Raw genomic sequence first — 27,291 nt, forward strand, 5'->3', positions numbered from 1 at the left:
GTAATTAGACTTTCAGTAGATGTCTATGGCAGGAGAAAAATTACCCTAGAAAAAATTACTAGAGATAAGGATTTTGGTTTCTGTTTGTGTCTTCCTGAACGTCGTGTCCTTGGTGCTGCTTGGAGCATGAAGCTTTCCTTTCCTGAGGCCCCAGGGGTATGCTCGTAGGACATTGCTTGGGACAACTTGTGCTCCCAGATTCATTATATAACCTTGACATAATTAGCCTTTTCTGCTAAATTATTGGGAAAATGGAAATCGAGTGAGTTGTATGATATTTCTCCATTTCCTCACTATATGGAGTGTCTGGTTGCTTGGGATTAACGCCTCTGTTTACGTTGCTTAAAGCCGTCACCTCGTCTTCATGCTCTGTAAAACCAGAATAATTACAAACGTGAACGAGGTCGGGCCTTGTTTCACAGAATCACAGACTTTCTGCGCCGTGCTCGTGCCCCGTCTAACAACAAGGTCCCTTCCAGCCTGGGGAAGGCCGGGGCTGCAGAGTGCACCTGGCTCCTTTCCGCCTCCCTTCAGCCCACTCACGCCCCTCCTGCAGGGGGCAGCCCTGTGAGGGTCTCCCCCCGCCCTGCGCGCGGGCACGGCCGGGCTCCTCCTCCCGCCCCCGGGCTCCGCGCTGCCCGCCGATTGGCGGAGAGAGCCTTCAATGCCGAAGAAGCCCCGCCCCCTCCATGGCCCGTACTGCGGGCCGATCGCCAAACGCGTCCCGCCCTCCTCGCGCCGCAGCCTTCGCTCGGCCCAGCCCGCAGCGATTGGCCGACGCGGCTGCCGATCACCGCTCAGTCGTGTACCGCCCAGCGCTCCCGCCTCCCTATCGCGAGGCGCGGGATGATTGGCCCGCCGGGCTGCCAGTCAGCAGCGCGCCCCTCCCTCCCCGTCAGGTAGCCCGGAAGATGGCGGCGGCGGCGGCCGGCGGGGCTCCGTGAGGGGAGCGGAGCTGCGGGACCGATGCCGCGGGCGGCCGGGTCGCCGAGGCGGGGGGCAGCGACCGTCGGGGGGGCTGCGGGGAGCCGCTGAGAGCCGCTGGGACCCGAGAGCCCCGGCTTGGGAGCCGGGCGGCAGCGCGGGGAGGGGATGCGGCAGCGCGGCGGGGCCGGGCGGCGGGGGGCCGGCCCGCAGCCCCTCGGCCCGCAGCTCCTCGGGCCCGTCCTCCCGGCCGCCCTCTTGCTCCCGCTGCTCCTGGGCGCCGCCGGGGCGGCTCCGCTTCCGCCAGCAGCGGCAGGTGAGGTGCGGCGGGGCCTGGGGGGGGGCCGGGAGGGCGTCGTGCATCGCTGTGGGGCGCGCGATGCGCCGGTGTCCGGCCACACGCGGTGGTTCTGCGGAGGGCGCCGCTCTGGGCTCCGCGGGATTTTCTTTCTTCTCCTTGGGGACCGCCCGGTCTGGCTCCCGGTGCAGGGTGGAGGCTCCGAGGGCAGACGGCGCTCCCCTCTTTTCCGGCCCGATTAGCCGGGTCCCCCCGCGCTCTCGTCTCCCTGAGTAGGCATGTAGTCCGTGCTTGTTTGTCATGCGTTAGGTAACGCTGCCTGCCTCCGATTCCCTTCCTCGTTTTCCTGTTTATCCTGAAGACGTAGAATGAAAAATGTTCTCTCTCAATATTAGGAATTACTGATGGAAAGTTTATTAGTACGCATAGGTAACAACCACCTTTTTTTTTTTTGTTGTTGTTTTATTGCGGCAAGTATGAAATTGTATTAGGACAGAATTTGGTTAGGCTTGGTTTGAATGCACTCTGAGATTCAGTGCTAGCCACAAAGAGTTTAGCAGCTGAAATAGACGCTACGGTTGGAGTGGAGGAGCAGCAGCAGTGGGGAGGGAGAGAGATCTGAAGCACAGAGGTTAGGTAATTTGGCTGCTGGTCCACAGAAAGTATCAAAACTGGCAGTGGAACACATACTGCCTTTAACAGGATCTATGCATTTTTTTCCATTTATTTTCTTCCCAAGAAAAATTCAGAATTGTTCATGAATTACTCCTTCCATTAGCCTTCCTTGAGGTCAGTCTTTCTATAAAAGTAAGCCTCTAAAAAAAACAAGAACACATTTGTATTTCCTTTGAGACTAAACGATAATTTTCTCACTTATGAAATGCTTGAAGATTTTCCAAATTACGTTGGCTTGTCATCAGGCCCCAAGGTAAGACAGCATAGTCAGGTCTGTGTGGTGGTTTCTTCCTTTTCTATCTGTCTTTTCCTGACATGTTATTAGTTTTTCTATTTAAAGCTAGGTGTCAATGTCTGCATTAAGTATTCTCAAAGTAGCCTAGTTTTTTTTTTTTTTTTTAAATAAGAATTCCTCTGCTATCAGGACTATCATGTATCTTACAAAGCTTGGAGCTGAAGACATAATTTCCACAACACTGGCAAAAAGCTTAGCTGTCAGAATTAAAAGTTGATTGGGCATATTGCAGGAAATGGCATTACAGTTACCTTTTTAAAAAAAGGCTAAATTAGATATGTTAAGTATAGTACTGCTAGGGAAAGTACTTGCGATGCTGTAATGTTGCACTAATACAAAGTGAATGTCATACCCTAACTTTATAGGGTGTCTTCAGTTATAATCTTAGCCCAAGGTATACGTATGTGGGCGGTTACCTGAAATTCAGCAAACTGCCACATCCTGTCATGGAGAACCCGGTGGACTTGGGGGAAATGTAACTCCTGCTTTCTCCTATATCGTTGCCCATATAGTAAGAAGCAATGTATTTGGATTGTTTGATTGAAAGATATTTAGTGTTTAGATCCTTAAAGCCTCAAGAGGAACCTTTTCCAGTTTCAGTGGCATCGCTTTTACTGGGAAGACTTTCTACAGACTTTTCTTTTCTGAATGAGATAATGTGTACAAATGGTTTTATGTGCAGCAGATTCTGCAGCACATCCCATATCATCAGGACAGCAGTAAGCAGCTGGAAAGCTACAAGGACTTCTTTCTCCTTCCCTTGAATAACTCACCCATGGTTGACAGACAGTTTTGTCTTGAACCCTCTCTGTCATACTAAGCAAATTTTATGAACTGTCTAGAAAACAAGCCTGTAACTTTATTCTGCTGGGGTAGGAGGCATGAGTTGTGTTTGAAAACAGCTTCAGCCGTATTATGACTTTCTCATGTATCCTGTGACAAGCTGCTTTGATTTCCTTTATTGAGACTGGTGTTCATTGATGATTTTGGAAGTAACGGTCTCTGTTGTAGGCCTTGGCAGTTCTTGCAGTTGACCATAATGCTCAGTCTGATATTAAAGAGTTGTGAACCTGTGAAGAATTTAATGGACTTTTCATAAAATAATTAGTAATGGATTTCAGAGTTACTTCAAGATCCCACAATTCTGCACCTAGCAAGAAGGATTGCTTCTCTGACAGGGGAGAAGCATTTTGAGGTGCGTTGTCCCGAGCACTTTACTGGAGAGATGGCAATCCACAGAAAAGAGGGAAAGGATATGTATTGTCTGAAGTTGTTGTAGTGAACTTCGTGGAATAGTTCACGGAATATACCCATAATAAATAGATTTCCCTTTCAGGAAAGAAGGAAGAAAGCAAGAAGTGACGATGGGCAGGTTCTAGCAGGAATAGATTGGAGTCCTTGTTCAAAAATGTTCCATTTTGTGGAAGTAATGTGGAAGTATGCCAGACCACAGCTGGGGAGTTGTCACATTCCCGGGGTCTTGATCAAGATGAATGATGCAGCTCATACGTTAAGTATGGCTTCACAGTGTTTGCAGGTGAAGGTGTGCATTGATGTGTTTGTCTCCCATTTTTGAGGTTGTCTTTCTAAACTTTTTGAAAAAAAAGGAGGTGGTAAAGGAAACTTTGCTTTAACTGTTCCCCTAGTATGCTTCATAGCAATTACTGTAACAGATAGTAACATCTTTAACATCTTGCTTTTCCTATCTAGAAATACTTAGGCCAACTTAAATTTAATTTATTCTGTGAATGGTAAAGAAGGATACTGATATGTACGGCGATAGTTCTGAATTAATGGTTTCACCTTATGCTGGGGGCAGGTCTAGTTGATAGCAGCTTTTGAAGAATTTATTACCTAATCTGTCAAAAGTAGAAGAGTTCATAAAATGAAATGCTGCAGTTTTTCTGAGCCTGTGGAGCATCAGTGATTTTACCTGAATGCATCAAGCTAGGACGATTTTCATCTTTAGTGTTGTGTGACTGAAGTAAGGGTATTTGGGAAATTGGTAGCAGCACTGTTTTGCAGACAAGCATACTGAATTATAATCTGACACTTCTGCTTTACTGTGCTAAAGCTTTCTATTCAAATTCATGCTTGTTTTGTTTTTGACTGGGATTTTCATACATGGCCTTAATTCAGCTGCCTCCCCAGAAAGCTTGGAATGTGAATCAAGGGTATGTACGTTAATGTCAGACAAAGCATTTCTATCATCTCTCTGCTTTATGAAGTCCTTGCAAGAGCAAAGGAACAGGGACTCAAAAGAACTCTTATTTTCTTGCAAAACTTGAATAGGTGGTAGCATTTTAACAGGTGTGTTCACTCTTACATCTGTGCTGAATTACATAGTCTGCTCAGATGAAATGAGGCTGCTGGACTGGCACCTACACGATTTCTTGGTTTGTGCCGGAACCTCACTTGTGGACTGCCCTCCTGGACCAGCTGCATGGCGCAGCAGTGGAGCCTTGTTGAAGAGCTGGGTAATGTACAGTTCCAGAAAAGACACAGAAATTGGCGTATAGCATCCAGAGATAGCTAGATGTTGTTTGTGCAGCTCTACCTAGTATAGTCGACTGGTCATAGGTGACAGTTTGAAATTTTCTTCTGTGTGCTAAGATGAGTTCTGTAGTTCACGTGTACTCTTGGGAAAGTTGTTGGTTTTGAGTTGCTTTGGCTTGATGTTTTACTTGGAGTTGTGTCGGCCTGGGGCCCGCTTGTGGTTGTAGCCTGTGGTTTGGATCTATGTACAGTGTATGTGACAGTTGCACATAATGAGAAAAGCAATTTTCTAAGCATATGCAAGGTAGAGACCCAGATCATTTGAAGTTAAATCTCCCTTGTAAAGGGGGTTTTAATCAATGGTATAGTTTTCTTGGGAGTCATCTGTTCATCTAACCTTTCTTCTCTCTTTCAAGCACTAAATTTGTTTACTTCTCCCTGTATTTCTTTTTCTAACTTCTGACCCAGATGCCTAATAATTGTAGAGCTAGAGCTGCTGGGTTGTCTTTTATCTTTTGTTTCTCTCTGTGACTTTGTGACTTTGAGGTAAGAAGGCAACCCCAGCTCTTGGCCTGCAGGAATGTTCCCTGCAAGGCTTTGTTCACAGGCTTGGTCTGCTTTCTCTTCCTCTGGCTGTAAGGTGTCTGGAGTTTGCTACAACTAAAGCAGTCCTTAGAGGAGGCAGCCCCTTTCTGAGGTGTTTTCTCACATCTTGAATGCTGTGGTATGTTTAATAATTCCTCAGGTATTGTAGCATGTTAAGATAGCACTGATAAGAGGAAGTCTCAAAGCTGTGGTCGTGGCACTAGGCCTGGGTCATCGGTTTGAAGGAGGGCCCCATTGATGAGTACTGTTTTTACCACAGGTCCTGGATGGAAAAGGAGTTTGTGTTGTATAGTCAGAGCCAACATGCCAACATTTTATTTGGAAAGCACAAAAGGCCAGGTTATATTTGGGGTGGGGGGGTGTACTGAACAACTGTCAGGCAAATTTGAATAGAAGTAATTTTCTGAACGTTTGCTGTAATCTGTTTTCAGTCCCTGTATGTGTGGTTTGCCTGTGCAGGACGTAAGGACCCTCAGCATAATGCCAGAGGCTGGTTCTCTGTCCTGGTCCTAATGTGCTATTTCTGCAGCAGAAGTACAATGCAAGGAGTACTGGATTTTCTTAAATTTCGCTTTGGGCCTGCCTTGCTGTTGAGTGCATCTAGTATATGGAGCATGGTGGGGTTCTGGATACAGTTTTCAATAGCTTTGTCGCTTTGATTGCTCTATACAAACTGTTTTCATTGTACTACTTGAAAGGACTTGAACAACTTCAGTGGTGCTAGAAACATCTCATAGACATAATTGGAGATGTTCAAAGTGTGTCAGGGTAGTTAAGTCTGAGAGGTTCATTAAGCATAACTTGGAGCAGGAAGGTGTTGTGCCAGATGCAGCTTAGGCGGGGTGATGGAGTGAAGCAAGCTGTGTCAGGGAATTGTCTTCTGAGGGGGTTTCAGTATGAAAAGGTGGTCCAAAGTAGCACTAAGTGTCGTCCAATGCTACATGTAGAGTTTCCTTAATGGAAAGGAAACGTCACTTCAGTGATTCAACGGGGATGTGAATTGTTTTAGAGCTACCTTTGTACCCTGAGATTTCTCTGTTATGAAAGAGGTGTGGGGAAGCTGGGCAGTACTCAGACAGGCTTCTGAGTACTGCCCTTAAGCTCTCAGCTTGTAGACTAGATCCAGTTGTCCAAAATCAGGCATGTGTCCTGTGGCCTGTTCTTTCCCATAGAGGTTCTCCATCTGTGGATGGGGATGACAAATAAAGGTGAACAACTTCTGGCAAAATGATGACCTTGTTTTCCATGTACCTTGTCCCAGCCTTACCTGGAAGTTGGAAATGTTTTGGTAACATTAAGATTCTAGAAAATACTGTCAATGAATGTTGCAAGTGTGGATTCCTTTTGCATGAACCAGAAGTAATTTGTCTCTTCAAAACAATATCTCTTCATGAGGGGTGCGGAGGGGCAGGTGCTGAGCTCTGCTCTCTGGGGACCGCGACAGGACCCGAGGGAACGGCATGGAGCTGGGACAGGGGAGGGTCAGGCTGGGTGTCAGGAAAAGGTTTTTCACCAGGAGGGTGGTCGGGCACTGGGACAGGCTGCCTAGGGCAGTGGTCATGGCATCAAGCCTGCTGGTGTTCATGAAGCATTTGGACAGTGCTCTCAGATACATGGTCTTTCAGGTGGTGGGAGGAAGAGGTATGGAAATTGTGGTTTCCATGCTGCAGATAACTCTGATGGTTTGAGATACCACGATATGTAATCTCACCATGCTTTAGATGACTGTGGTCTACCCTGTTTTTTTTTTTTTTAAACAACTCATGTGCCTCACAATTGGAGAGATGTTAAAGTGCATGGAATCATACTGTCCTTGGGCAGGAATATGTTTTTAGAACCAAAATCTAGCAGCATGTTAAAAAGTGTGCTCTGCAGAATTCTTTTTTAAAAATTGTGTGTGTATAGTGTGTGTGTACACACACACTTAAGAATCAGATGCAGCCTTTGCAAGATTTTAATTAACCTAGATTCTCCAGAAACATTACCATGAAAGCATAGGATATGTTGTTATTGAAGATTTACATTTTTATCCTTGTCTTAAGATCTTGCTTTGTGCAAATACATTTTAACACTTCAACTTCAAACAGACCTTGCTCTGTAAACACTGGAAGTGCTAGCCTATACTTACTCTTTATTAAAATTGAGCCCTGTGCTGTTTCACAAGCGATTCTTTGACATCACTTGGAAGGTTTGTAGAGTAACAGAATAACGACAGAAATACAAAACTAACCCCAGCTCATAGTTGTCCTACTTGCTAATTGTTCAGCCAACGCTGAGGTGGGCCGGGATAAGTGTTCAGAAGAAAATGAGGATTGGAGCAGTGTTGTTTTGGGGATGCTGTATGACTTGGGGATCCAACGTTGTCCCAGCTATTCGTGCCTCAGGATATGTAATCTCTGCCAGCCTCGAGTACAAAGTGGACAAAGCAGCTGCAGAAGCTCACTTGAAGCATACTGTAAAAGCATATGGGGGTGGGGGGAGCATGGGATAAAACAGTCTAAAAAAGCATTGGATGACAGGAGAGGTTTGTGTTCTTTTTAAGGACAAATGGGAGGACTGAGCCAAGAATTGCTGACAGTTATTCATCTGGTTGTGATATGAAGGAGCTAATATTTCTTCCTGAATGTATTGTTGTTTGTTGCATGGGACAGTAATGGTTTCAGGGTCACGTCCACAAAACACCTTTAATTATGAATTTGGCTTTTCTTTGAGTAGAACTGTATTGAGCACAAAGGAGGCTTTAGGAAGGGGGGCAAAGGTGCTTTTTTATTGCTTCACGGGAGAAGTTCAGTATGAAGTTGCCACTTGCTGTCTTCACTACCCTTATTTCTGAATATTAGCTGTTGTGAAGAAGGAAAGCTGGTGTTTTTTCAAAAGAAACGTCTGTGCACCTGTTTTAGTCTTTTATCCTGTCCACATCTCCCCATGAAGGACTTTAATAAAAATCTAGGATAAAGCAGGGATGGTAATGGCCAAGTTGAGTAGAGAGGGGTAAAATGTTTCAATTTCTGTCTAGAATAATACAGTAACTGAGTAACTTGCTTGTGATTTCTTTTCTGCTACTGCTGAAAACCTTGTCTTATTCTCATCTTTTTAAGTGTGATACTTTGATTTAGGCTGTGTAAGGCAGTCAGTAATTTCTTATTGATAAACTGTTAGTTGCTGCCTTTTGTATTCAGAAAGACTAAGTACAAGTGTGCCCAAGTAACTCAGCTGTTAAGTTTTTAAAAGTTCTTTTTCTTGAGAGTGTAGCTATTGGGATTTTGTATAGTTGTAAGGAAGAAGGGGAAATAAGATGTGTCATCCATATCAAAGGTTATTTGTGTTAGGTATGCAAACATTGCCTGATCCAATACGAGGGTAGTAATAACATAATGAGAGAGAAGGCTTTTGAAATAACTCTTCAGTTAATAAACTTTTCAGTAGTTTGTTCCAGATGATTTTTATTGTTTTAAAATGTTTGTGTTTTTCTTTGAATGGCAACAAGTATTAAAATTGTGAAAGCTGAAGAGTTCAGACATGAGCTAAGAACCTGATTGAAGTCCCTTGAGGGGTATTATATATGTCTGCTCTTAGGGATTTGCTTGTTGAAGGAACCACTTGATATAATTTGGGCATTTGGAAGCAGTCTGAGATTTCATTAAGATGCTGGCATTATGCTGAGGACATCAAGTCAATGAAAGTCATCTGAGATCTTGGGAATGTTTTCTCCTGCTGTATTGGTAATGGTCATTCAAATCAAACGGCCGATTGGCATATGGAGTTCTGTTATGTGCCTCTTGTGCTAAAGCTCTCCTTATTTCCTGTTGAAAGAATGGCTGAAGTGTAAATAACACTCCTTCCAAACTTACGCTAGGTTCATCTGCTTGTGCTGTGCTTTAATTGAAGGTTAACAGCGACTTGATGCAATTCTAATGTAATATTGTAAAGCCTATTGTAATGTAACATTGCGCAGCTAAGTGATGGTGCTGCACAAATACCAGCTGAAACTTACTCTCAAAAATGATGCTGGTTTTTGGCTCCGCTGTTAAATGGAGCACAGGAAAAAATTGAGATGATAGGAATGCAGTAACTAACAGAATTGACTCTTGAGATTTTTTGCGAAACAGAAGAGTTGCAAGGCACACCATGCTTTGCCTTGCCATGCTAATCAAGCATTACACAATGGATACATCTAAGGTTGTTTTAGATAGGCTTTTGTTTTAGCATGCTGCCTGTTACCTCTAGGCCTTCTTATACAGATAGCACTGAGTCTTGGTTTTGTCTGTATTAGCAGCAAGCCTCTGAAGATTTCATGGAGTAAACAAATGCAGGAGAAACCCCTTGTGAGAACAGATAGCGATGTAAATCTGACTTGTGAAGAACTAGGTAGGAGTTGAGAACAAGTTAATTTTCAAGTTAATTGCTAGCACAGAAGAAAATGACAGTGTTATTTAGGAAAGTCAGAGTAGCTTTTAAATGCGTATTTATGAAAAACAGTATAAATTAGCATTATTACATATTTAATCTGGTTACATTAATATCTATGAATAGCACAGTAAGTAAACTGGTCAGGTTTATGACAGATATCATGGATGTAGCTGGAGAGAAACATTGGATTTGGCCATTCAATAGTATTTGAAATGATGCTGTGTTCTGACTTGATGTCATAAGGTAACACCTCAGTTCCTGATCATATAATTTCAGGGTGTTCAAAAGGCAGTTTAAGTGACTGCTGTCATGCTAGATTTGTGCTGGAATAGTTACAGCTATTAGTGTGGAGCTGACATTTAGATAGATGCTCTTGAAAGAAAAGAGGCACTTGCTTATGCAGTGGGACCGTTGTCGCATAGCAACTACTGTGCTGAAAGCTTAAAATCAGATGCTCCCTTGAAGTTCCCTGTGCTGCCCTAATAATGCTTACTTTATCTGGGCTTTGCGCTGTCTTTATCACAGTAGTGTCTTTTGTTAGCGTACTAAGTCATGTCTGTCATGTACGTTGACTTTTTCTTTTTTTTTCCTGAGCTTAGAAATGTGCACTGTTATGCTGCTAGTTTTTTTAGCCCAATTTCCTGAAGATTTGAGACCTTAATAATATGATTAATCACATTGAACCAAATTTGAGAGAGGCTGAATTCATGCTCCATGGCTTTTGATCTGTGGTAAGGGAAGAGAGGCAGGTCTGCTGTCCCTCGTACGGGCAGGCAGTTACATCTGATCCTGTGCCCATTCTGAGTGGTGGCTGCTGGTTGGCAAGTGAACGTGGATTTACTGCTCGGCAGCCTGGTGTGCGTGTCATTCCTACTTGATGGTAGCACAGGATGCCACAGATGACATGAGTGAGTGTTTGAGATGATTGTGAGCAAAACTGGAAAATTGGACAGGGAGGGAAACCAATTCTAGATGAGAAACCAACTTCTGTTTGCTTAGTTGGTACATTTGATATATGTCTACTATATTATGAAGAAAGTAGACTTCAAATACAGAAACCTTAATACAGAATCCTGAGCTATATACATTTTTTTTTGAAATATACTTTGTATGAAAGTAGCCTTTTTCTATCCCTTGAGACATGCTAGCACTTATTGAAGTTTATGTTCTCACGTCTATACTTGGTCCTGAGAATGCCAGCGTAACTTATCATTATTGGTTTTTGTGTTTTCCTGTACTTGCACGTATACAGGGCTTGACTTCAGATGTGCTGTGTTCAAATTTACACTTCAGTGTAAATTTTGCTTTTGCAATGGCAGTCTTCAGAGGTGCTGAAGAACCTGCTTCCAATAACTGTTAATTAAATACCTACTACTTACAATAGCATACGCTTTTAAAAAGTGTGTAGCAGCATCAAGTTGGAATCTAACACTGTAAAGGTTTGAGAAAAAAGGCCTTTTTATTTTTGTGTGTTCATCATTTAGAGTCATTTAGATATCATTTTGAGAAGAAATGCTTGCTAGCTTTAAACATTCGTGCAATGCATTATGTTGTGTAAACCATGCAGAAACAAATAGTAAGACATACTGCATCTTCTGCTGATTTTAATATGGTACTCAGACAATCCAGGCCTCTTCCTCCTGTGTAAGGAGTTTGGATAGACCAGACCTAAGTAGGCTAGACAGTGTCTATCAGGTAGTATGAAGCTTTATATCGTTAGCATTTTTCATGTAGTATTTTTTGGATGTTTTGCAGTTCATCTCCTAAAGAATGTAGTAGGTTGTTGCTGAGTATAGTTACAGTAAATGATAGTTTCTTAACTGAGATGATATGCTGAGTAAATTTAATAAATGCTTTACTTTCAGCATCTATTATGCTAAGATTTTAAACTTAGATACTTGTTACGAAATTATAAGTGATATTGGATATATTTTCATCTTGGTTTAGATAAATTTAATTTACAAAATATTTTAGCAGTTTTTTATTAGAGAAACTCTTGTAATAACTGTATCAAATGGTCCTTTATGTTCAACTGAACTGATTTCTCTCTGTTTGCATTAAGGTCAGGATCTTGTAAATATATACATATACCTATATAATAGGTGCAAATACTTTCACAATTTACAAACAAAAGAAGGAATTAAACACCTCCTACCTTTTCAGTTCCCAGTCATTTTACGAAGTTCCAGTGAATTAATAGTTAGATCGAAATAGTTGAAAAAATGCAAAAGAGGTTATACTGCAGCAGATAGTTCAGCAGTTTGTCAAACACTACTTCCAATATTTAATCAGTGACTTCCATCACTAAATATGTATTTATGCAAGATATTAAAATAACTTCAGTTACATTTTTAGCTCAATTATAGGTTGTCATTTTATATTTAATTTTACATTAATCTTATTTAAAAGTGCAAATTAAAGATACCACTTATTAATGACTGTGTGAGAGACTTCAAAGTTTATCCAAATAGATCTGGATTCTGTAATTCTTAGTAAGTAGCACTTGTGTGAGTCATCTGAAATGCTATTCTGTAAGTGTTGCAGAAACTTGCCCATGATAATTGGCATTTTTCTTACATTAAAGCATTTTTTTATAACTTTGTATATGAACGGTTTCCTTGCATTTTTGGCAGATTAGGTGTCTTCCATCTTAATGAACCATTAATGGTTAGTTGCCTTTTCAAAGATGATCTTTGCTTTCTTTTTTATTTTAAGCAAGCAAACAAAAAAAAAAACACCTTCATTGCCTTCTCCAGTTAAGTGCTGTTAGTACACACACTTTCTTGGGAATTCTGTAAGGTTAGGAAGTAACACAATGAGCAGCAGCAGATTTTTTTTCTGAATTCCTTCCAAGACATTTAGCGGCGACGGTTACATTATGGGGAAGAGTATAACTTGCATAAAACACTTAGACTTCAGGCTTGATAAATTTACAGTTTTCTTTACAGGAGAAACTGTAACCAAAATGTGTTGTTTATTTTTTCATATAAATAGCTGAGGCCATATACAGTGGATCTAACTTGTACAGTTAACATGGCTTATGATCATTAATGCCTCGGAGTTGAATAAGCCAGAAGACTGGTATAAGTCCTCCGAGGCCAAGAGAATCCTCGTAGTACAATAAACTGCACTCTAAGGTGTGCTAGAGTGGGGCTCAGGAACTTTGGTTTTCTACTGGGAAGAATATATATTGTAATTGTGGTGATGTGTTCCCAGGTGTGTATTAATGAAGGAGAATCTGCATCTAGTCGGTAGACGGTCTGTGGTGAGTTTGCTTCTTATCTCAGGGCTGTTGATGGTTAAGGTGAGGAAGCTGTTTGGAAATTGGGTGGAATGGTTTTGGGAAAACATTTAAAGTAGTAATCAGTAATACCTGGTACCATAAATACATTTACATTTTTTTGTACTAAAGCTACCTTTTATTATTTGGCTTCAGTTAAAAGTTCAAGGGAATCTCTTAAGCTTCATCTGAAGCCCTTTTACCTGTGTGTGTTTATTTCAGTAATGCAGCTATTTAATGACTTATTCCACAATATATTTGCGTATATTTGTGGTTTAGATAATTTTCAGTCTGCTTAGCAATGTTACTAACCATCTGAAGGAAGCAAATGTAAATTAGTATTTACTTTTCCATTTCCTTGTTGATGCCTATAAATGAAATATACAAAGGCGTAACGTGGGAGCCTTGATTTAAATGAATGTAAATCATTCTACTGAGAACCCTCTGCAGAGACTTTTCAGAATTATGACTAAAAGGTGGTTAAATAGCTTCACGTCGTGGTTGATCTGCATTCAAACAGCATATAATAGTTAGAAATGCAGTATTTGTGTCCTCTAATGAGTCTGGAACACCAGAGCTGCTGTTGAGACTAGAAATAGCATCGCTTGTTTGAAAACCTTACTGTTTTGTTTAACTTTTCCATTTTTGTATGGATGGCTAATGTGCCTAATCTGTTCTGCAGCAAACTTACAAGTTTCAAAAGTATGATAAAGCAGTAGTTTGTCAATTTATCTTTGACATGAAATAAAAATAAGTAAATACTCTGTAAGTGTTCTGCAGAACATGGTGAACAGCTGTGGCTTTTTCTAGGAATCTTTGTAGGTTTTAAAGCTTAAGAGCTAGTTGGGCAGGTTTGTATGTCCTTAGTTATGGTGATCAACTTCTTATTTTCTTTATTTTTAAGGCTTTATTGATAGTGTTCCATCGCCAGAGGTTCCCATTGATCCTTAGAGGTTCCCTAAAAATCCAGTCAGACTAAGTCACCTGACACTGTGTAACTTTTGCAATGCTGATGTAATATCTAAATATATCTTAATCCGTTATGGTCCTACTACTCTTCAAGCTATATACCAGTTCCTGTTTAAAAACCAAAAACAAACTAACACCAAAAAAAAAAAAAAAAAAAACAAAAAAAAAAAAAAAAAAAAATAACCCAACCCTCAAGATGTGTGCTGTGGTTTCCTAGGTGACTACCCAAATACTTTTTTTTTTTCCCCCCTCAACTTAAAATCAAAAACAGGCATGAAAATGAGTTTAATTCTTCTGGCAATGCCTTAAGATTGTGTTAAAATGTTATGTGTGGTTTTTGGTTCTGTGCAAGGAATGATAACCTGACTCATTCGTATAAAATGTGTTGTAGAACATCTTTATCAGCTAATATGGAAGTGTGCTATTGGAAAATGCATTTACAGAATGGTGAGAGAGCATGTCTAAACTTGAAATGGAGACAAATCACCTGAAGAATCACAAGGAAACAGGAATTGAGGGTGGAGTTGGTTAGATCCATTGCGCTTGTGAAAACAACTTGTGTGTTTGGCAGACTGTCATGATTGCATTTAGTGAAAGAGACAGCATTGCCATACAGTAGCATGTTAGAAATCTGTACGCAATTCACGCGAGGAGTTCTTCTAGCTAAAAGTCCAAACTGTGCAGGCAGGTTATAGAACATAGAAATATTTTGCCAGTTTTATCCTTTCTGGTCAGTTTCCTTTTATTTTAATCATATCTTCAGAGTTAAATGTTCAAATTTATCTTTTAAATAAATGCTGAGGGGTAATATAGTTTGAAGGAACTTCTTAAATTGCTAAATATATTTATATTATACTACATACATGTTTATTTCTAGGACAAGGAGCTACAGTTGAAGTTTCCTCATCTTTTGTGATTCTGTGTGTATGTACTCTAGTAGTACTGGTAATACTGCTTGCGAACTGTGTCTCCTGCTGCAAAGACCCTGAGATAGATTTCAAGGTAAGCAGTAGAAGTTACAGATGTTATATGCAAGTGGTATTTGCAGCTGCAGTCTGATTTCCAGGATACTTATTACTTGTGCTAATACTTTGTGGTTAGTGACACTTCTGTCGCTGTACATTTCCTCTTCTGAAATAGCCGGCAAATGTATTTCTGCATGCTGTAAAATACTGCTGCAGCTGGTTAAGCACTTGATCCATGTTGCAGTAAGGATCTTTAGTGTCTTCTCAAAATCATTACTATCTGTTAGGATCAGTAGCAAAAGTATACCCCGAGAAAATTTTACTGTACAGAATATTTTTTGCTGTCTGTTTTCTTTTCATTTGCTGGGTTTAGTCTGCTGACAGTGTTTAAGATGTTCCTGGCAAATATTATTGAAGATGCTCATCTAATGCAGCAAATCTATTGAGAAGGTGTTATCAGAGAACAGTTACTTTTGAAACATCAGTTATTGGTGTTTCTAAATTTGTGTTTTGCTCTCATTTCTGAGGAAAGGCCCTGAAAAACCCTACATATTTTTGATAAAGATAGTACTTGATGCTTTAATTCCTTTAATCAGCAATAATTTGAAAACAAGGAATAGAAGTATAAAAAATTTGTCACTGTCAAGAAAAAAATGAGCCTCCTTATCGTTACTCATTCAGATGAAGTGCTTTAAAAACTATGATTTATTTTATTCACCTTTTCAGATGGTTTCTTTTAATATTATCAGGTTATCTCCCTTAAAAATGAAGCTCTTTGTAATGGGTCATATTTTACTTTTACCTTCAGGTGGTTATTTTATTGTAGTCAAGTTTATGTATTCAGATAATAAACTAAAAGAAATGTATTAGTGCTATTTTTAAGACACTAGTTTGAGTACTAATATTTTTTTATTGCAGGAATTTGAAGATAACTTTGATGATGAAATAGATTTTACACCTCCAGCAGAAGACACTCCATCAGTTCAGTCTCCAGCAGAAGTTTTTACTCTTTCAGTTCCCAGTATTGCTTTACCGACTCCCTCCCAGTTTCCATCTCGCGCAGGTAAAATAGACTTCTTAAGTTTAACTGTTACAGATTGAATTAAACTGAGTTAATTAACCCTACATTTTTGTAGGGTATAGTGTGAAATTTCTTAAAATATAACTTACAGCAGGTGCTATATATAGTAGCTTAAGAGACTGAAACTGGCTTAAATCTGTTTAGACTGCTTCCTTTATGTATCTACATACACAAAGGGTTTGAAATGCTCTAGGATGTCAGTGACTTCCACGCTTTAGTAGTTGTCATTGTGGCTGAGTTGTCATTGGACTTTAGACATTAGTCTTAAATGGAAGCAAGAGTGAATCTCTTACTTGACAGCAGTGCTACTGTTTCAGCTGTATCCCTTTCTTAATATCACTGTAAGAGAGATAATGCTGCTGAATCTCTTCTATAGTATAGTCTACCATTGTTTCTGTCGATCCTCTGCCAAGATCCTTGCCTTGTTTTCTGTCCTTTGCCTCTCTATGCTCTTTATGCAAAGTATTTTTAGTCAGAAAATGTCCTCCTTCCAGATGGTAGCTATAAGTAGGGCAGTTGGACTGAAGAGTAAAGCAGTCAACCCTTTTCTCTTAAAATGGTAACTCTATAACTATAAATGTTAAGATATAGAAGCAGTGAGTGTTTTGGTTTTTCTTCTGTTTACATAGAAATTTGTGTAAGTGGGTAATTTGCTATGCCCAATACAGTGTATGATACACTTGTATTGGAATTAGAACTCAGCTTTTCAGCTTTTTTGCTTTTTTACTTTTTTTTTTAAAAGATGTTTGTGTCATAGAGACATCTTTTGGGTGGGATGGGTATTCTGGTACAAATGGTTTAGAAGCTGAGAAGTTTCTCTTGAATACTATTGTCACATTACCTTCATACTTCATTTTGTTCATACTACGTTTTATTGTTTAGTGTGAATATATACATGTAAGTAGGAATAAATACTCTAGGAGCATGCATTGTTTCCTCAACAGTTGTGTGACTTTGTCATTCTGAGTGGTTAGCTGCATGTAACATTTGTTTTGTTGTGTATAACAGATGGATCAAAGTCTCAAGTTGCGCGTCAGAGTCTAAACTACATCCAGGAAATTGGAAATGGCTGGTTTGGAAAGGTGAGAAGTTCTTTAATGTTGTACTGCAGGTTGAGTTTTCCTCTTAACTAACCAGACTACTCTATTTCCTTTAATATGATGCTCTTTATTTAAAAGAATAATAATAGCATAAGAAAAGCTGTAGTTGAAATTGCTTACTTGCATGCACTTTTTTAAGCTATGATTAATGCTTCTTTAACTTAAATGCAATTTCTTACCAAGCCACTTACCGTCTAGACATTTCACTTCCATGGGATTGAATTAATATGTTCCTGTTACTACCAATGATTTCTAGGAAAAAACCTAAGTAAATAAATGGTCTTCACAAAAAGACATTTTCTGAAAGCTGACGTGTTGGTCAATTGTCAAGATTTGTTAAGTATGGGTGTTTAATTATCAGAGCTCTACATGTGTTGACAAGCCAGAAAATCTTCCATGCACCATGTTTTTAGCTCTTTTTTCATTTGTAGAGAAACTCCCAATTTTTTTCTGCTGATTTAAAGACAATGGTTATCATTTTTCAGGTTCTGCTTGGAGAGATCTATACAGGCACTAGTGTGGCAAGAGTGATAGTGAAAGAGTTGAAGGCAAGTGCAGGTCTCAAGGAGCAAGAACAGTTTTTAAGAAATGGAGAACCATACTAGTAAGTAAATCATGACTAGGTTACCTTAAACACTTTCATACTACTGCTTATGAGTTACAGAAATTTTTGTTCAGTGTTGCTGTCTCTGCTTGCCCTCCCTTACAAGTCAAATTCTTGACTTTAAGATATGAAATACAGTCAATTCAAAGTGACAAAATACGAGTTTGCTTAGGTATAAGCTCTTTGCTTAAATGTGTTGGGTAGTTATTTGTTCATGATTGGAAAACACACTTGGTTTGGTTTATCAGATTTTCTTCTGCAGCTGTTTGGAAAAATCCTGATGTTGCAAACTATCATTATGTCTGATTACTTGACTTTAAGAACTGAAGTTTAAATCCTGTAGTTGAATTTCTTATTGGAAGTAGGAGAACTGGCAACACTTCTTTATCAGATGCACTTAAATTTCTTTAAAATTCCCCTATTCAAAAAAAATGAACACAGCATAGTGCTAAAAACTAAATTTGCACAGGTAGCTTGCAATTGGGCTTGTGCAAAAAAAAAATCAGAATTTGTTTGGAACTATTTGCTTCTAGAAATTGAGTCTTTGCCTACTAGAAAGGTATTTGATGTATTAAAGGTATTCTAATTTCTCTTCTCATGTTTTGAGTGGAATAGAGAGGAGTACTGTAGTTTACCAGGTATACTTTTGTGTGGCTTACCTTGCCTGAATATGCTACAGATGCTTTCTAATGTTCTAGTTACGTTTGCATATAGGCTTAAATTGTTGGCAGTTGTCAGAAGGAATCTCATACCTTCTGTTGCATTGGCACAAGTATTTTTGAAGCAATTTAGAAAAAGAAACTAATCTGGCAGGGAACTAGCCTGGCTAAAAAAAGGGTTTAGCTTTTAGCCAGATCAGTTCCTCAAGCATAGTTCATGAACCAGTTGCATGCGTGAACGCTTATTTTTGGTATAAGGGGATGGTGGGGGTGGGAAGATAGGTGTGACTTTTTTTGTGGCTGTGCTGGCTCGGTGGTTTTGAGAGCCTCTGAGTTTCAGCTGCTCTTGATGATATGCTGCAGCAATACAAAGTAAAGGTGTAAAGGGAATCTGTGGCTGGATACTTGCACCTTCTGTTCATGCTGCCCCCGATAATGTTTTGAGACTTATAATTGAGATTTCAGTGTGTTATGTTATACTGCAAATAATGTACACTGTAATCTTTCTGACTTCAACTGTATTTTCACTCCAGTATTCTTCAGCATCCAAATGTTCTCCAGTGCATCGGGCAGTGCGTAGAAGCCATTCCTTACCTCCTAGTTTTTGAGTTCTGTGACTTGGTAAGTGCGTTTGTACAAAAGGCTGTGGTTATTTTTCTGTTATGTAAATTTTATGTGGTATATTTATTGCCCTTCAGGCACGAAACTATTCTTATTTTTCTTTTGGGGGATTTCTTTTTTTGAATAACCAGAATTTCAGAAAGGATACTTTTTTTAGTTTAGAGACAGACTGCAGAAGTGGTTTTTTTTTTTTTTTTTAGAATTTTAGTGATGAATAAAAAAGTTTGTTCTTGTGGAATGTTTTGAGGAAAAAACTAGTTGTTCTTTCTTTGAAAGACACTAATAACTCATATCAGTCTAACTACATCATGTAACAAGGAGGCTGGAAGGAAAAAAGGATGCTTTTTATTGCAGTCCAGTATCATGCACGTGCTCAGTCTCATCCTAAATTTTACTTGCTGTCTGTGGAACCTTAATTTGTTTTTAATACGACTTCTGTGAAAATGTTAATTTAGGAAACTGAAAGAACTTCCTCCCTCCTGCCTCTTCCCCTCCAGTGTGCCCGAATTTTACCTGTGCTGTGCAGCTAAAATGCAGTGGTGGGCTAATCTCCAGAATCTGTAATGAGTGTGCTCCAACAGTTGGAGTTTTAAGTATCGTCCTGTGCTCTTCCTGATCCTTTCTGTTACTGTACTTCTATTATTCCTACTTTCTTATTCTTTTATCTCCCTCCTTCTGTCTCTTCCCGCCCCAGGCATCTACCTGTTGTGCTTCCTGAACACCTAAAGAAATGCTAAGAGCACAGTGAAGGGTGTTCTCATTGGTTTTTGCTCTGCTGTTAGTGCCACAAAGGCCACTGAAGATAGGAAGGGTAGTTGCACAAAAACCTTGCTCAGCTACTGCATTCTTGAGCATGTGTTGGAATTTACATAAGTTTTGTGAGGAAGGAGGTGGTATGCATGTATGGAAACTTTGCGCTGTGCCTGGTACACACAGAATCTTAAGAAACTAAGATTTGGATATGGCAATGGTCCCATGGTCTGGAAAGACTTGAATTGCTTTATTGTAGTGTAATACAATATTAAAAAAAAATACAAACCCAGAACTCCAAGTGGCTATCTAAATGTAGGCTTAATTACTGCTTTTAAATCTGTGGTCTAGATATTAGTGAAAACAGTTCGTTGAGAAATGTCAAGGCAGAAGTGAACTCAGGAGTGTTGTGTTTTACCCCTGGCAGGAAGCTCAGTACCATGCAGCTGCTTGCTCGCTCTCCCCAGGTGGGAAGGGGAGAGAATCAGAAAGGTAAAAGTGTGAGAACATGTGGGGTGAGATAAAAACAGTTTACTAGGCAAAGCAAAAGCTGTGTGCCCAAGCAAAAGCAAAAAGAATTCATTTGCTACTTCCCATCAACAGGCAGGTGTTCAGCTGCTTCCAGGACAGCAGGGCTCATCACCTCTAACAGTTTCTTGGGATGACAAGCACCATCCCTTTGAACATCCCTCCCCTTCCTCTCTTAACCCCGTCTTTCATTACTGAGCATGACACAATGTGATATGGAATATCCCTTTGGTCAGGCTGGGTCACCTGTCCTGGCTGTGTCCCCTTGTGAACTTCTTGTGGACCCCCAGGGTCCTCACTGGCAGGGCAGCATGAGAAGCAAAAATGGCCTTGGCTCTATGTAAACACTGCTCTGCAACAGCTGAAACCATGGGTGTGTTATCACCACTATTTTCATCAAAAAAACAAAATGCAGCCTTGTGTGAGCCACTGCGCAGAAAATTATTTCTGTCCCAGCCAAAATCATGACTTTGCTACTAAGAAGTCTTTAAGAAGTAAAAATAGTTTGTACTTATAAAATTCAATATAGTCCTTCTTAACCTGCTTCACTACTACAGTATTTTCCTTTAAACTCAGGTACACAAATCCAGTTCTAGTTGCACCAGATGCCTCAGGCGATTTAAATAAAAGTGAACATGAACTTTGAGGTTTTTTTGAGAAACATCAGTTAATCTGTGACCTTAAATAATCATATTTTTCATTACTGCTCTTTTGCTCAAATTTACTATCTGTGGTAAATTAATGAGGCGAAAATGCTGATAAAAACATTCTTTTTCTGTATGGGAGAAAGGCCTGAACTTTTAAAATGATTGATCAAAGTGAAATGTTCAATTTTTGGCTAAGAATGGAAAAGTGGTTGCCTAAGGTTAAGCAGATTTTTTTTTCAATGTGCAGAAATGGAATACTTCTTACTGATTTTAAACCTGCTATTCAAGTTGTAGTTTCTTTTAAAAGGACCCTTGAAAAAGAACTGTATTTTATAGGCTTTGTTAGTAGATATAAATCAAAATATTTAATCAGATTTAACTGCTGCCATGTTTTTAAATAGTTACATTTTTTAATCTCACTTTGAATTTGGAGTAACTTTTAAAGATTGCCCTACTTTAAGTATATATTAAAAAAAAATCCTTGTTTGCCTGATCATTAGTGCCAAAAATTGTCATGGAAAGGATTTTATTTAAGCAGATAAAATAGATTTTTACTTTAACTGGGGGCAGTAAGCTTGACAGCCAAAATGGTATTTTTACAAATTTGAATGTAGTTAGATATTTCATTGGAAGAGAAAAATAAATATCTGTGCTGACTTCTATTCCAAGTGAACTAAAGCTTGTTTTTTAGAAAATTACATATTGTGGGGAGTTAAACATGACTTTCATACTGAAAGCCTGGCTCACTTGAGGACTTCTACTTGGTAGAGCTGAGCATGTCATAGAGATCATAGTATTTTATTCATTGTGCACACAAATATACAGGGGCTAGACAGATAAAACAGCATTCACTTTAAGTAGTTTCATGCAGTGATTGAGATGAGCGCATTGTTAGCTCAGTTATTGCTGTGTCACTAACTTCTGCTGTAGTCCTAGGGTCTAGTGTGGGAGGGAGCAATATTGAAGTGAGGGGAGAGGAGAAACATGGTGAGGGGAGAAATGTCAAGGAAGCCAGACAGCACCATTTGGAACAGAAGGTATGACTAGATAGCTTCCTTTAGCAGTTCTTTGGTTTTAGTAGACTTTCAGCAGGCTACTACTCTAGAAGTTGCTCATAATACGGTGGCTGGAATGGCAGTTACTTGGGTTTCTCAGGGTTTTAGTAAGTGATGCCAAAAGGTGGTAGGTTCTTTTGTACCTTTTTTCTGAAATTGGGTCACACAGTGAGTGTGGAGGGCTTCCAAAACATGCCAGTTTCAGGTTCTTCAGTAGAAAGACTGTAGGAACAGATGCAGTTCAAGTGGTTGGCTGAAGGTTTTAGTGTCTATTGTGGCTGCTTGTTGTTCATATAGGAAGGATGGAAAATGTTGCTGTTTTGCTGGTGGTAGTATAATACTGTGCTAAAGCTCTTTACCCTGCATTACTGATGTCGTATATACATGTTCAGCAAAGAATAAACTTGTTGTGATCTGTGTTACTTATGTGGTTAAGAGTGAGATGACTATTAAAAAAGTGACAAATAGGTTAGCTGTATTGGATAGGAAGTTTTATCTTTAGATGACAAGCTTTTTTTTTTTTTTCAGCCGTGTAGATTCCACTTTGCAAGTTTGTGTATATATACACAAGTTTGTGTGTGTGTGTATATAAACAAATATACACACACACACACATACACTATAATAATAAAGTAATGAAAAGTGTGGCTGGTCTACTGACCAAGACCATCTAGAGGATACAGAGGGTGTTTTCTTCACATGCCTTCAAAATTATAGCATATTATAGCATCTCCCCCTTTTGCAACTTTTAATAGGATTTGTGGGCCCTTTATAGGGTCATTTGACCTTGCCTTGCCTGCTCAGGCAGCCCTGTTGGATTATCAGTTTCCAGGTTCCTTGGCACTGAAAGGTCTTGGTCAGAGGCACTGGAAACTAGTGCAGAGATACCAGAGGCAACTGTCACTGGAGCGGTACTGAATGTCATGTGGGCTAAATTACTTGTTTCCCTGGCCATATAAACTATTTACACATTTCTGTTACACAATGTTGTTTACACAGCAACTATATTTGCTAGCATTTAGTCTATTTTGTAGTGTAATCCAACTTGCTGTGTGTCCCTTGCTTTTGAGAACTGGGCAAGAAGCAAGGGAGGTCAGTTGCATATAAGTGCTTGAAAGACTTAAATTCTAATTTTCCTTTGCTTCTGTTACAATTGTTTAAATTCTTTAACAGGTAAATACAAAATGAAATGGTCAATAAGTCCTTAAAAGATCCTGCATTAGTTTGTTTAGTATGTTAGAGGTCTTCTATGAATAGCTAACTGGCCACTGTTAAAAGCTGTAGAATGGTGCCAGGTTAAAAATAGTGGTAGCTGGCTTATTAACTTCAATGTATTACTCAGTCACGTGTGGCCAGCATTTTGTCAGCACAGCAACTCTTCTAGTAGTTTGACATAATTTATGAGTAAAGGAAAGTTATTCAAATGTGGAAGTAGCATCTATATGGTGAGGGTGATTTGCCTATCAAATAGTTCTTGAAGAAGTTTCTTATATCTTGCAATTCCCTGAGCAGAGGAGATCAGCAGGACGCAGTATTTGCCCAGAATGCCCTGTAGCTTGCTGCAGGGATGTAGTTGTTACTGGAAGGTGTCTGCCTGCAGTGGTTGGTTCTTATTTGGCCTTTTTCTGATTACTGCCACTTGAAAACATTATCTTCAAATAAAATAAAAATCTTTGCAATGAAAACTTCTTAACCAAAGTATTCAACAAATCAGTTTAATAATCGTAGTTAATAACAATGAAGGAGTCAAATACTACATATATCAATAATATGTAGTTTTAAAGAGGAAAAAATGGGAGGTTGACAGTACATGGCAGCTCCAGAAGTCATGTCTGTTGGGTTCAAACAATTCTTATTCTCAGAAATGTTTAGTATTTCTTACTTATATATGCCTAAACAACTTTCTAATGGTATAAGGGGTCCATACCATACACCACTTTCAGGTATTTTAACAGCAGTGATGTTGGGTACATATATGGTGAAGCAATGTTGAAGCAGGGAGGCAGGGGTAGTATTTTTAGTTTTCTTAATTATGTGGTGTTATGTGACTTGGCAGGTAGCTTTCCAACTTGGTAGAAAGTGTTGAGTGGACATAATTTGGTAACCTCTTTATGCTTCTGAAACCCTGTCAGTACCTACTTGTTTAAAAAGTCACCTCAGCAGTTTGGGCGTTCTTATGGACCAAACGTGGAATTTGTGCAAAGCAGAAAGCTACAGAAGAATACTGCAGATAAATGTGCCCCTGGCTTCTGGTTGTTAGAGGAGAAAATAAAATTAAGACTTATTTACAAAGAAGGCTGAACTGATCCTGACTAGAACTGAGAGAGGTGGGAGGAAAGGTAAAAATCTCGTTCTTCACAGATTCCCAGGAGAAAAGGGATGAGGCAGAACAAGTTGGAGAAAAAGTGGAGCCTTCTTTAAGCATGATTACCAAACTTTTTATTTTCAGGTGTCTGAGCAGTGAATTTTGCAGAACTGTGTTTCCCCTGACATGTATAAGTTTTGATACTTATAGAGCTCTGCATTAAAAAACTCTGTCCAATAAAGAGCCATTGTGTGGCTCAAAATTGGGAATACTATTGATGTGTTACTACTGTCTGTTTGTAGACAGGGAGGCATCATAGGATAATTCAAGTTGGAAGGGACCTCAGTAGGTCTTCAGTTCAACCTCCTGCGCAAAGCAGCATCAGCCTGGGGGCAGACCTGGTTGCTCAGGGCTTTGGCCAGGTGGGTCTTCGAAAACATCCAAGAGTGGAAACTGCATGGCTTCTCTGGGCAACCTGCTCTGCTGCTCAGGTGTCCTTACTGGGAAAACAATTTTCCTTATGCTTAGTCTGAACTTCTGTTTTGACTTGTGCCTGTCATCTCATCCCTCTGCAGTGAAGAGTTGGCTCAGTCTTCATAGCTTCATAAGTACTGGACAGCTGCTATCAGGTGCCACTGCAGTTTTTCCTTCTCCAGGCTGAATTAGCTGGGGTGAAATGTTCTGATTCCCTGACAGTCTTGATGACGCTCTACTGAACTTGTTCCAGTCTCTCTCTCTCTTGTTTTGGGGCAGCCACTGCTGGATGCAGGATCTAAATGTGGTGTAACAAACGTGGGGGAGAAGGGAGTAATTCTTTCCTTGGTCTCGTGGCTATGGTCATATTGATGCAGCCCAGGATGCTGCTTGCAGTTTTTGCTTCCAGGGAGTACAGGTGCTTGATGTTCAGCTTACTGTCTACCAAGATTCCTTTTGCAGAGCTGCTGTCCAGCTGTTCGGTCCTCAGTCTGTATTGTTGCAAGGGTTTTTTTTCTTTCCAGGTGTAGGACTTTGCATTTGTCTTTCTAGAATTTCATAAGGTTTCAGTGGGCCCCTTCTTCCAGCCTGCCCAGGTCCATCTGGGTGTCAGTCCAGCACTAGAGTGCATTCATTGGTATGAAGGAATGTCCTCTTAAACCAGTACCAAAAAAAAACCACAACAACTGTATTTTAACTTTGATTGTTGCTATTAATAGGATGAGGAAAACAGAGCCAGTGGGGTTCAAGATGCTGGATTTAATACAACTTGCATTTCCTATAAAAATGTGTCTACATGAATTATTTACTAAATAATTCAATTATTTACTAAATAAAGGATGCCACATAGCGCTGCTGTTACTAAGGCTTTTAAAAATTAAAAAGTAATTCCTTGGTGCATTTCAGGCATCTTAAGAACTTAATCCACCTGGGACAAACTCTGAGTAACCAGTTGCTGTTTCAAGGGATGACAGCAATTTCACAGGATAGTTTGACTTTGTACAGCAGCATGCTGCCATCTAGAGTCAGTTAAACTGGATTTTTGTACTTCATTAGGCTATGCACTTGGGAATCTGTGATACGGACACTGTTCATTTTGTAGTTCTTCGGAATTCTGTTCTGGTTAATCTGCTCTGGCAAGGCAGAAAGGGAAGCGTGCGTTTGTGCGTTTATACACATGTATGAGTCAGTGTGATATTAAAGCTGTAATTGCAAGTCATAATAACATATATGGAGACATTTCTACACAATTCTGTAGGATGCAAATACTTAAATGTTGCCTAATTAGTAGCTGAAAACAGGATAAAGAGAATGTGATGAAGGTTTCTACAACATCAAACAGTTCAGAGTTTATACATTTTTTGTCACAAAGTGGTATTAGCTCTACCTACTAGCTCTGTAATATAAGTAGCATGTATAAAGCAGATGAAGATAGAAAGTTGCTTGCAAGTACTGTAGGATCTGTTCTTGTTTTAAAACAAATTAAAACAAAATTGTTTTATGTAGGAGTAGTGTCTGCTTTTAAGCAGACTGTCTATCCCACTTCTTATTTTATTAAATAATTCAGATCTGTGATTCTCCAGTCAATTAGTTCTCAGGTATCACTGCACTGTTAGATGTCTGTGTGGTGCGTTGCAATCTACTGCTTGAATTAAGAGAACTGTAAATTGTCACTTTTAATTAGCCATATTAAGGAGAAATGAGATGCTTTAGTTACAGATCTGTAACGTACAGGAACACCAGAGGAACAGAAGTTTAGCGATATTTTCTTCTTTTCTGAAGACAACGCTTTTTAGCCAGTGCAAAGACTGCTGCCACGTCTGTTCAATCTCAGACTTCTCTTCAGTCTTTTTCCTGGTCCAAGGTTTAGGCACGGTTGGTGTGTACAGTTATAGCCGAGTATGTTACACTGGTGAAGTAAGTTGTAATGTATTGTGCAGTCTTGATACGATTAATTTTCTTCAAAAACAAAAACAATTTCTGAAATCTTTTGGTAAACTTGCAGGAAGACTACAATTTAAATAAGAATAAAAATACAGAAGCGGTAGGTTAAAAGTTGTGTACAAGTGAAAGTAAGAACAGTGGCATAAGAAACTTGTTCTCTTACCTTTCTTGGATTGTCCTACACAGGAAAAGCAAGACTAGAAGATGCTTGACAACTCCCAGTTATTTTTCCATCTGTTTCAAAGCTGTTTTCGTTTTTTTTTGGTAATTTATGGAGTGCTTCTGTAGGCTTGTAAGTTGTATGGATGCTGATCAGCAATGCCTAGGTTCAAAACTGCTGCCATCCATCCTCTGGTGCCTGAGTGATGGGAGTGGGCTGTATTATCATGGTCTTTTAATATCTAAAGCTCTGGTGAGCTGGCAATATCTAAAACAGTTTTCTGTGCTCTCTTCCTTCCATCCCCTTGCACATGCCAGACAGGCAACTGCTGATGGGGAGCAATTGAAACTGACCACACTTAAAAAACAGAAGCTCATCACGTTTTTAATGGAAAGCATTATTGTATGAAAGTTATGTTTTATGTGGCAGTGTGATTTAGATTGTT

At 39.7% G+C, this 27,291-nt stretch overlaps 1 protein-coding gene across 1 annotated transcript in view; it reads left to right on the top strand.

Moving 5' to 3' along the window:
• The first annotated feature begins 1,022 nt into the window (after positions 1–1,022).
• Positions 1,023–27,291, top strand: part of LMTK2 (lemur tyrosine kinase 2) — a 43,697-nt gene continuing 17,428 nt past the window's right edge. The window contains exons 1-6 of the mRNA XM_040575261.1: positions 1,023–1,240; positions 14,831–14,955; positions 15,837–15,981; positions 17,008–17,081; positions 17,585–17,703; positions 18,896–18,983. Of these exons, the coding sequence (XP_040431195.1) occupies positions 1,093–1,240; positions 14,831–14,955; positions 15,837–15,981; positions 17,008–17,081; positions 17,585–17,703; positions 18,896–18,983 (699 nt within the window). The 5' untranslated portion in view covers positions 1,023–1,092. The remainder of the gene's footprint in view (positions 1,241–14,830; positions 14,956–15,836; positions 15,982–17,007; positions 17,082–17,584; positions 17,704–18,895; positions 18,984–27,291) is intronic.

The sequence above is a fragment of the Cygnus olor genome, chromosome 15, assembly GCF_009769625.2.
Source record: "Cygnus olor isolate bCygOlo1 chromosome 15, bCygOlo1.pri.v2, whole genome shotgun sequence".
NCBI classification, from domain to species: domain Eukaryota; kingdom Metazoa; phylum Chordata; class Aves; order Anseriformes; family Anatidae; genus Cygnus; species Cygnus olor.